This window comes from Gadus macrocephalus, chromosome 7 (genome assembly GCF_031168955.1).
Source record: "Gadus macrocephalus chromosome 7, ASM3116895v1".
Taxonomy (NCBI): Eukaryota; Metazoa; Chordata; class Actinopteri; order Gadiformes; family Gadidae; genus Gadus; species Gadus macrocephalus.
In genome coordinates, this window is record NC_082388.1 from 22,433,371 (window position 1) to 22,444,633 (window position 11,263).

The window sequence follows — 11,263 nt, forward strand, 5'->3', positions numbered from 1 at the left end:
TGTGTGTGTGTGTGTGTGTGTGTGTGTGTGTGTGTGTGTGTGTGTGTGTGTGTGTGTGTGTGTGTGTGTGTGTGTGTGTGTGTGTGTGTGTGTGTGTGTGTGTGTGTGTGTGTGTGACTGTCTGACCTCAATCTGTAGCGGCTTTTCAGGTAGGATTACAAGTCAGGAAAGAGTTGTTTACGCCGAGTGTGGTCAGACACTAACAAGACAACCGTAACAAAGGTTGTCAGATTGCAGGTGGCTACGTTGTCCCAACATCAACCCATGTCCTTAGATGTAAGAATAACGTTACTAGTGCTAATATCACCATTCCCCATCACAACTACTCCTATTCCGGAAGTCTATCGCGTTGGACAGCGTTCAGTGAGCATCTTTAAAAATATCCAAATGGGCCTCGCTCAAATCCCTGTATTTCCCCTGACATGGAAAGTTTCCACAAGGAGGAGTGCTCTTGATGGGTTTTCCCGGCTTGTTTTCTGATTGCCTTCAAGGGATTAGCCGCAAAGCGCTTTTCCACACCTGACCCGGCGGGGTAGTCCTCCTGCCAGATCAGACAGGCCCACGCTAAGATTAGCAGGATGTCTACTACGTGTCTTCAGTCACGCAGTCCCGGGAGCTCCTCTCATCTCCTGCCACTCGGAGCCGTTCAGTAGGAACCTTGAGGGACGGCACGGTGACGCTCGCGAGGGGTGGCTTCATCCGCGACGTACGGATGACGGTGGAGAGTGAAACGTCGCACTCAGCCTCCGACCTTGGAAGGCTCGCCCTGAACCCATTGGGATTCTCGCCGCGCCAAGGGGTCCGTTAGGAACGCGACAAGCTGTGCTGTGCGGTAGACATGGCGACGGGATTTTGACCTCTGCTACAAAGAATGGGAATAGGCAGTTCCTTTGCGCCACCAACAGATCAAATCTTTACCATACGGTGCGTTGTGAGAACGGGTTTGTGTTCATTCCGGAACATGTCATTTGGCGCCCGTCTTAACCGCGGCGTTCCTGATCCTGATTACAGCAAAGTCAATCTTGTTTTGTTTTGTTGTGACACAGAGTCACAGTGTTTAGATCGTGCTGGCTGGTGCATTTTGTTCCTGAGCGATATCGTGTTTCTGTGCTCTTGCTCCTCACAGCGTTACCTTGGCACCGAGGCAGAACCTCACACGGATCATCCTCAAAGGCATCTTCCAGGGGGTCAAAGTGGTGCGTGGACCGGACTGGGACTGGGGCAACCAAGACGGTGAGTCAGCCACCCGCCGCGGGGAAGGTCTTAATAAGCATCCTCTGGTACGGTTCATTCCCGCCCCTGAAGCAAGCAGGTACCTCCATGTTTACAGCTCTCCCGCCGGGCCGCCGCATGGTGTGCATCTGCCCCCCCCCCCCCCCCCACACACACACACACACACACACACACACACACACACACACACACACACACACACACACACACACACACACACACACACACACACACACACACACACACACACACACACACACACACACACACACTTCAAAGTCTTCCACTCAAACCATAACGTCTCTCTACCCTCCCAGCTCGTTAACCCGTGCTATGTCGCTGCCGTTAATTGGTTGTGTGTCTGCACGTATTCAACAACAGCCATGACTCACCCATGTCTGCTCTGCAGGTGTGTGTGTGTGTGTGTGTGTGTGTGTGTGTGTGTGTGTGTGTGTGTGTGTGTGTGTGTGTGTGTGTGTGTGTGTGTGTGTGTGTGTGTGTGTGTGTGTGTGTGTGTGTGTGTGTGTGTGTGTGTGTGTGTGGCTTAATAAGACCATGTTTGGTCAAAAGTCAGCAAGTTCTCATGGTTTTTGGGTCTCATATGGTGAAGTGAAATGAGGTCACATGCACGATCGCTAACAAAGAATGTGGAACATCGGAAATGTATGAGGATGTGGGTCTTATGTCTGACTGAACCGCAGGCTGATTTAGGTCGCCTGTCCCTGCTGATGCTGAATAACAATGGCCCCTTGGTTGCTTCTATGAGATGCGAAGGGAACGCTTTGGCAAAAAGGGGAAAATGCTTTCTGTGTTTTTGCTTCGTCATGTTGGTCCAGGGTTTATCTCTTTAATGGGTTGGAGCGAATGAGTCAAAATGTCCCTTTGGCGTCTTTGAAATGTGAAGGCCTTGGCTGTTTGGCTAAATCACTGACTAGGATAGAATGGTGCATGAGTTAACGTACGTAATGAATTAATGAATAAATGGTGTGTCATGGTGAAAAAAGACTCCTACATCAGTTGACCCCACTCTTTATGACACTGGTTAGGTGGGCCATCAGGCAATGTGGCGGTTTGTATTTGTACAATAGATATACATCTATTGTTGTGTCGTAGTGGTGTAATGTACTTGATCGTTTGATCGCAGTAGAGCATTATAGCATTAGCATTTATTTAGCATTTGTTTTAGCTCTATAAGTCCATGGTTTGACACATTGCACTAATGAACACTTTAACATTTTCTGTCCTGTGTTTCTCAAGGCTGGAAAAATAACCTTTTGCTCGCCTCCTTCTCATCCTCCCGAGGTTCCACATTTGTTCCTCTCTCCTGACCCGTGTCTTGTGCTCTGGTGTGTGTGTGTGTGTGTGTTTGTATGTGTGTGATACTGTGTGTAGGTGGGGAGGGTAAGGTTGGTAAGGTAGTGGATATTCGCGGCTGGGACACCGAGTCTGGCCGCAGCGTGGCCAGTGTGACCTGGTCCAATGGAAGCACTAACGTCTACCGAATGGGCCACAAGGGCAAGGTAGACCTCAAGTACGTGTCTGATGTCCAGGGCGGCTTCTACTACAAAGAACACCTGCCCAAGCTGGGTAGGTTCCCCTCCTGGCAAAACTGCTTCCTTTCCTCTAGTTTAGCATGATGAGCTTAGATTTGTATTGCTCATATTTTAATGTCTCATATTTCAGTTTGATGTGCAAATCCTGGCCTCTGAGATGCTTTTATAGTTGCATAGTTTATAGATGTGTGTTCATTTTTAATTTAATCGGCTGACTGTGTTTTTGTGATGACACTTTGTGCCTATTTTATATCCATTCCCCGTGTTTTATTATGACGTTTCATCCGTTGAGCAGAGCCCCTGTCACGGTAACACTTTCCCCCCCGGGTTAACAAACCACTCAGAATCTCCGGTTCCTTTTTTTTTATTTGAGTTCCCCATCCTCCGAAGGGAGTTGTGGCGTAGTAGTGTTTATTATTAGCTGTGTCTCGGTGAGTCATCGTGGTGGGGTGGTTCTTCTCCGGTCTTCCAGGAGAGCACGCCGAGCTCCAGCGACAGGACAGTGCCGACGGCCACTCCTTCCAGCAGGGGGACAAGGTCAAGTGTCTCCTGGAGGTGGACATCCTCCGGCAGATGCAGGAGGGCCATGGGGGTTGGAACCCCAAGATGGCCGAGGTATTTATCACACCCCACTTTCACACGTACAACAGTTTTTTTTTTTCGAATCCAGAACGTATCTCGATTGGAGAACCGATATTTGCACGGAGGGCACATTTACATTTGCATTTCGGACATTTTGCAGACGCTTTTATCCAAAGCGACTTGCAACAGTTTGTGCACACAATCGCACGCCGACGGTGGAGTCGACCATGCAAGGCCACAGCCAGCTCATCGGGAGCAGTTAGGGTTAGGTGTCTTGCTCAGGGACACCTCGACGCTCTGCCGGGGATCGAATTATCCACCTTGCGGTTACATGTCCACCCGGTCTACCTCTTGAGCTAAACCGACACAACCCAGACGCTCAGAATCGTCTCTTCCTTTGAACATGTACGGTCGGTGCGCTACAGAGCCCTGCTTGATATGCAGAGGCAAAAATACAAGGCCTGTGGTGTTCCAGCGCACATCACTTATGTAACGTCGCGATTCACGTTTAATATTAGAATTGCGAGGGCTGGGAATCGTAGATTGAGCACACACAGCACAGCATTGTTTTGGATGTTTTGGCGATATTTGCGATACAGGGACGCGCTTAAAACAGGTTGACGCTTACGTAAGAGTCTGTGTCTCGACGAGAACCGACAGCGGGTCAATGTAGATCAAATGTGCTGTACACCGTGTGTGTGTGTGTGTGTGTGTGTGTGTGTGTGTGCGTGTCTGCGTGTGTGTGGGTCCGCGCGTGTGTGTGCTTGTCTGTGCCTGTTAGAAGTCTAGTCGGCCTACTTGGGAAAAGAGGAAACAGAGCAGATAAAATGACATTTTCACATGAGAATTTGTTGCAGGGAGCCGGGGTCATGACCTCCCAGGGGAGAGTCTTGGAAACTGACCCAGTCCTCTTTGTTTTCCGTTTTGCGGTTGCAGTACATCAGTCGGATCGGGACGGTCCATCGGATCACGGACCGAGGGGATGTGAGGGTCCAGTACAGCAACAACATCCGGTGGACCTTCCACCCAGGGGCCCTGACCAAGGTACCCCTCGTTACCACGGCGATCACCCTCTCTCCTCCTTCCCGGACCACTGAGTGGGACTCTTACTGACCCCTGCTGTTTTTTTTTGAGATTTTTTTTTTCTTTATTTAGAGTCACATTTATATAAACAGTTTACAATCACCATGGATGTTATCTATTCACAGCTCCATCCTTTTTTCATATATATATATATATAGATAGATAGATAGATAGATAGATAGATAGATAGATAGATAGATAGATAGATAGATAGATAGATAGATAGATAGATAGATAGATACAGACAATAAAAAGAACAAACCCAAAGGGGTGTTTTCTGTTTCAAATAAAAATCAGCAGGGATTATACACAAAGCAGAAAAGAAAAACAAAACCAGCAAAACACAAAACTCAAAGATAACAGAATCATCCTTGCTGTTCTTATCAACAACACAACATACTAAGGCTATATCCGCCGTGATCAGAATGAGGCGAGTTCAACGCGGTTAATGCTAAGGTCAGCGTGTTTTTCCGTTTGTTGCGTCCAGGTGACCACCTTCGGAGTCGGCGAGCTGGTTAAAGTGCTGGAGGACATGGAGAGCGTGAAGCGACTGCAGACGGGCCACGGAGAGTGGACCGACAGCATGTCCCCCGTACGCTCCCTCCCCTCGCCTCTCTGCTGCTGATGATGACGATGTCGTCCTCTCATATCTCCCCGTTTTTGGGTTCAGGAAGGGGACGCGTACAGTCACGGGACTCTGTGCCCTGTTCTTTGGTCCTGGGGACGATTGTCCTGGATCCTGTATCACATTAAGGGCAGCGGTCACCACAAAGCCTCCGCTTGGCAGGCGGGGTGCTTTCCGTCAGCCACCGGGGCCACGGTGCTTTGTGCTGAGGAAGTAATCTCACTTAGAGCCCTTTCCTCCCATCTGCCCTAATTATGAGCTCGAATTATGGAGTCTGTGAAATGGATGCCTTCTGCTCGACCGATATTGGTTGGGTTTATATAATATAAGGGTTATGTATATGTAAGTTGATCTTGGCTTAACATATCTCTGCCATTCTCATTTATCTCTTTTTACTGACATTTATTTTGGGATATTTTAACACATTTTTAGCAGACCCGTTTTAGCAGACGCTTGCTAATCCAAAGCGACTTACAAAGCGAAGTTGAAAGCTTTGAGTGACACGCACGCAAAGTTCTAACCTAGTTACAACCTCAAAAGAATAATGTACAAGTTGCTATATGAAGTAACTACAAGATGAAACAATGCAAGGTCTGTCATTGTTGTATATATTTTTTAATGAGTGGTAGTGCAACCAGTCAGTCGATTCAGTCAGTATAGTTTACACAGTTACAGTCATAGCACATATCACAGTGCTCTCCCTACTTCATGGTGTCTCCCCCCTCCCCCCCCCCCCCAGGCCTTGGGCCAGGTGGGCAAGGTCCTGAAGGTGTACGCTGACGGGGACCTGCGCGTTGCCTTCGGGGGCCAGACCTGGACCTTCAACCCGGCTTGCCTCTCGGCCCAAACGGCGGAGGTGGACGCCAACCTCATGACGGCGGAGAACCCCAGCGAATCAGGAAGTAAGGAGACTCCGCCCCGCCCGGCCGGACCGACCAATCGCCTGCCTCTCCATCGCCTCCACCCTCTCTCTCTTCTCCTCCATGCTGTGGCCCTCCCCTTTGGGGGGGCCGGTCCACGCAGGCTTTTTTTTTTTTTTTTGCATGGGGTTGTTTCTGTGTTCTGCTGATTCTTTTTTCCCCCCCTCCACCTATCAGGTGTCCTCGTCTCTTTTTAACATTGCTCCCTCTGGATGCTGGAATGACTGTTTCCTCTGCAGAAGGTGTTGGCCGAATGCACAAGCCCGCGTACACACACCTACGCCTTGCTTGAACAGCTCACTCTTCTGACCGAGCGATGAGCCCTGTGACCGGTTGCTAACCCTTTTATGTGTCATCCTTGTGTTTTCACCTCACTGGCATGGGATGGGCGAATCAAGGAAGTGCTTCGGAACTTAATGTGTGTGTGTGTGTGTTTGTGTTTGGATATGCGTTTGTGAGTAATTGGGTATTGTGGTCATATTGCATGGGGACATTTTGACTCATTCCTCCTTGTTCCATGTTGTCACTGGGCTAGGACAGAAGTATTTTAAGCGTTGCATACCTGCGGTGCTATGCCTCTGAAAGTGCATGAAAACCTTTTGTTAATGCTAATGAACCCTCCTTGTTTATTCCCTTGCCTCTTTTCTGTGTCCTTCTCCTATTCCCTATCTCCCTCTCTCTCTCTGTCACTCTCTCTTTCTCCCTCACACTCACTCTCTCGCTCTCGCTCTCTTGCTCTCTCTCTCTCTCTCTCTCTCTCTCTCTCTCTCTCTCTCTCTCTCTCTCTCTCTCTCTCTCTCTCTCTCTCTCTCTCTCTCTCTCTCTCTCTCTCTCTCTCTCTCTCTCTCTCTCTCTCTCTCTCTCTCTCTCTCTCTCTCTCTCTCTCTCTCTCCTTAACTCTCTCTCTCCTTAACTCTCTCTCTCCTTAACTCTCTCTCTCCTTAACTCTCTCTCTCCTTAACTCTCTCTCTCTCTCTCTCTCTCCTTAACTCTCTCTCTCCTTAACTCTCTCTCCTTAACTCTCTCTCTCTCCTTAACTCTCTCTCTCTCTCTCTCCTTAACTCTCTCTCTCTCTCTCTCCTTAACTCTCTCTCTCTCTCTCTCCTTAACTCTCTCTCTCTCTCTCTCCTTAACTCTCTCTCTCCTTAACTCTCTCTCTCCTTAACTCTCTCTCTCTCTCTCTCTCCTTAACTCTCTCTCTCTCCTTAACTCTCTCTCTCTCTCTCTCCTTAACTCTCTCTCTCTCTCTCTCTCCTTAACTCTCTCTCTCTCTCTCTCTCCTTAACTCTCTCTCTCTCTCTCTCTCCTTAACTCTCTCTCTCCCTCTGTCTCTATGTCCCTCTTTCTTTCTCTCTGTGTCTCTGTCTGTGTGTCCAGGCACGGTCATTTCAGTGCTGGAGAAGCTCCTGGCTCAGTCGACAGAGCAGGACAACCCAGGTCGACTGGTCATCGAAGCAGCGCACGGCAGCGCCAACAAAGTCCGCGAGCTGGTGCAGAAGTATCCAGACAAAGTGAGTCTCAAGCACGTGTCCCCGACCTTGGTTCGGTCCAAATCTTTGGTTTGGTTCACCTCCTCTTTGGTTCGGTCCACCGATAGTACTGAGGAGGGTAAAGTGGCGTTAGACACCAGGATAGCGAATCCTGCGAAACAAATCAAAGAATCAAAGCAGATTACAATTTTTTTTCAATCAATTGCATGTTAAAAAATAGTGATCTTTAGCCTAATATGGAAAAGATTGTAACTTGGAGCTGTGTTTTCAATTAGTTTATTCTGTATTAATGGATTTAACCGAAGCGAATCCAATGAAATCCACACGGGGTGGTAGTGGATGTGCTTGTTTACGTGCTGAGGGGAAGTAGGAATGCTGTTGAGGGCCCCTTGGAGGCCGCCTCCCCTCTCACCCCTCGCTGGGCTCGTTGTTCCCCCGCAGGTGGACATTAAGAACCAGGGGAAGACGGCCCTCCAGGTGGCCGCCCACCAGGGCCACCTGGAGGTGGTGAAGGCCCTGCTCCAGGCCAGCAGCTCGGTGGAGGTGAAGGACGAGGACGGGGACACGGCCCTGCACTACACCGCCTTCGGGTGAGGCCCCCCGGACCCCGCCGCAACCTGGGCTGAACCCGGGCTAATGAACCATAGACCCGCTGTGTTCAGAGTACATCTGGTCACATGGTTCAAGACCCACTGCTGTTATGTGTTAGAATGGACAAATATCGGCATATCCGAACATTGGTAGATCGGTATACAATAACCGTGTGTGTGTCTGTGTGTGTGTGTGTGTGTGTGTGTCTGTGTGTGTCTGTGTCTGTGCGCAGCAACCAGGCTGAGATCGCCCGGCTTCTGTTGAGCAAGGGGGCCAACGTGAACCTCCTGAACAACTCCATGTGCACGGCGCTCCACATCGCCGTCAACAAGGGCTTCACGGACGTGGTGCGCGTCCTCACCGAGCACGCCGCCGACGTCAACCTGCAGGTACAGCACCCACCGGCACCCACCGGCACCCAACAGCACCCATCAGCACCCACCGGCACCCAAAAGCACCCAACAGCACCCATCAGCACCCCGGTCTGAGTCGCCCTCCCGCCCACCAGAACCGGACTCGTTTTGTCTCTGCCTCCGAAGTTGCCCGCTGGCCAACTGTGATATCATGTGCACGTGATATACCCCCCCCCACCCCCCCCCCCCCCTGGAGACTCTCCGCTGAAAACAAAACCTCATGAAAATATTGATGCAACATGCAGAAGGAAGGTACGCAAGCAGCCGCTTAGCTCTACGGTGGGACAGCCACATCACGATATAATACATGAGCATGTACACATACTGCCGTACCGGCTTCATGCGTTTCGGGTTGGCACCTCCAAAAGCGTTGAGGTTCGGTTCCTAGACGTAATGTGCAGAGTCAGCGCGAGGGAAGCGTTTGGGTTTAGTGTCGCTGCGATGCGTTCCAGATGTCGGACACACTCTCATGGTTCTTAAACTATTTGTACCCGCGTAGCTTTTTTGTTCCAGCCCAGAACCCCTTCTCTACAGCACAAAACGGCTCGGGAGGGAATAGAAAGGGTTTTAAATAATGCATTTAGTGCGTTTGATTTAGTGTCGACGTGTGCATTAAATGGGAGGTGCGAAACCTTTTGAGGAGTGAGGAGCTTGGGATGTGCGTCATTGATCTGGATTTGTGTTGATCATTGGAAAGATTCACCAAACTTGTAGTATTCAGGTTTAACTTCAATCTCAAACTAATAATATTAAATAGGCATTCTCTTACAATTGTTCATAACCAATATCAAATAAACATAAAAGAAGCCATTTTTTGGAAATGTTCCATGTACCCCCTGCAGTCCTTCAAAGCTCCCCTAGGGATGCGCATACCCCCTGAGGACAAACACTGCTCTAGTTGGCCAAATGTATGGATACCTAAGAGAGGCACACTCCCTTCATAATGACTCTGTGTCGGACTTGATTCCAACAACAGGCGTCTCCTGACGCACACATCTGCCTTCCCACCACGTCCTACTAATGACTGGGAACTACAAACTGTCACAATGAACTTGTTTGTTTCGGTGAAAACATTTCCTTCAGGGAACCGTTGGTTTCTCCCCTTTTTGTTGACCAATGAGTGACTCAGTGATTGGGCTGGCTCACTCCGTCGTAGCGTTCATTGCGATGGCCCAGCGGTTTCTTTTAACTGTCATCGCTGCAACTGGTTCCCAGTGAGAGAGAGCCCTTCCCTTTGTGCTGCTCTCCAGGACTCGTACGGGGACACGCCCCTTCACGACGCCATCGCCAAGGACTTCCGCGGCATCATGGAGATCTTGGTGCTGGTGCCCAACATCGACTTTACCCAGCAGAACAACCGCGGCTTCAACCTGCTGCACCACGCCGCCCTCAAGGGCAACAAGCTGTGAGTAGGCAGCTGGACGTATGCACACACACACGCGCGCGCGCGCCAACGTGCACGCGCCGACGTATTACACACACGCACACATGCACGCACGCACATATAACACACACGTACGCGCGCGCACACACACGGACACGGAAGGACGCACGCACGCAGGCAGGCAGGCAGGCAGGCAGGCAGACACACAGACACACACACACAGACACACACACACACACAGACACACAAAGAAAAAAAAATTTTCGCTCTGGCCGGGGCTGCAAGACATGAACAATATGGTTAGCCGCATCCAGTCAAAACAATTATATTCTTACTGCCTTTTCAAACACACACACACACACACTCACTCTCACACACACACACACACACACACACACACACACACACACACACACACACACACACACACACACACACACACACACACACACACACACACACACACACACACACACACACACACACACACACACAAACACTCCAATCTCACCCAGGTCAATGGTGGATGGGAAAGGGCTAAACCTATTTGCAATTGGTGTCAGCCATGGATAACTTAATCAGTGTAAATAATATGGAGCGGACAAAGGGAGAGGATGGAGGAGCACAGAGCACCACTGAGAAGAGGACAGGAAGGGAGGAATTAGCAGGGGTCTGGTTTGTGACTCTGGGCTGCAGCTTACACAACCATTTTAATAAATGGATCTGTTGTGCTGTGGTGTATGCTGCTGGGCCGGCCATATTGGGCCTGGGTCTGGTATAACTCCCAGGATTAGCAGAAGAAGCACTGATGAGTTGCAGCTATTGGGTCTAGCATGCGTAGAGACATTGAGGAAGCTGCATGTATAAAAAGCGATAGTGTTTTTATTATTCAGTTCTCGGAACTTGATTTTTGCAACAACTTTCTGTTGACATCTGTTTTCCCGCTCCTGAGAAGATGTAAACAGTCTTGTTATTCCCAGGCTTCTCCGGCTTAAGGCATTTCAGTCCAGCAAATATCGGATTAAAACAATGAGGCAGATTCCGAAGAAACACAGAGTGATTAATGCAGTCAATGCACTTTGGGTCAAAGTAATATGCAACATACCCAATTGTTCCTTTAAATGAGCACTAGTATGTGGATGAGTGAGGGGATGCAGGGATATGTGGGCCCTAAAGCGCTCGGAGAGAAGAGTGAAAAGAGAGAGGGAAAGCACAGCTAGTACCAGTGTATCGACACTGCGGAAATTAGAATGGAAACTGGTTCCAATAATCAGTATGGAAAAATCCATATTTCTTTGACAACACCAGCCACCAGTATTACTTTAAAATGTCTGTTGTCCACGTTGGAACGTTTGTGTTTGCTTGGGCCTGTGTGTTATGATGCACTAT

General features: G+C 49.5%; 1 protein-coding gene across 1 annotated transcript in view; it reads left to right on the top strand.

Annotated features, from left to right (window-relative positions):
- mib2 (MIB E3 ubiquitin protein ligase 2) overlaps window positions 1–11,263 on the top strand; it is a 29,166-nt gene that overhangs the window by 8,766 nt on the left and 9,137 nt on the right. Inside the window, 10 exon segments of the mRNA XM_060055926.1 lie at window positions 1,127–1,233; window positions 2,626–2,820; window positions 3,259–3,401; window positions 4,305–4,412; window positions 4,939–5,043; window positions 5,816–5,978; window positions 7,374–7,507; window positions 7,928–8,076; window positions 8,310–8,466; window positions 9,741–9,895. Of these exon segments, the coding sequence (XP_059911909.1) occupies window positions 1,127–1,233; window positions 2,626–2,820; window positions 3,259–3,401; window positions 4,305–4,412; window positions 4,939–5,043; window positions 5,816–5,978; window positions 7,374–7,507; window positions 7,928–8,076; window positions 8,310–8,466; window positions 9,741–9,895 (1,416 nt within the window).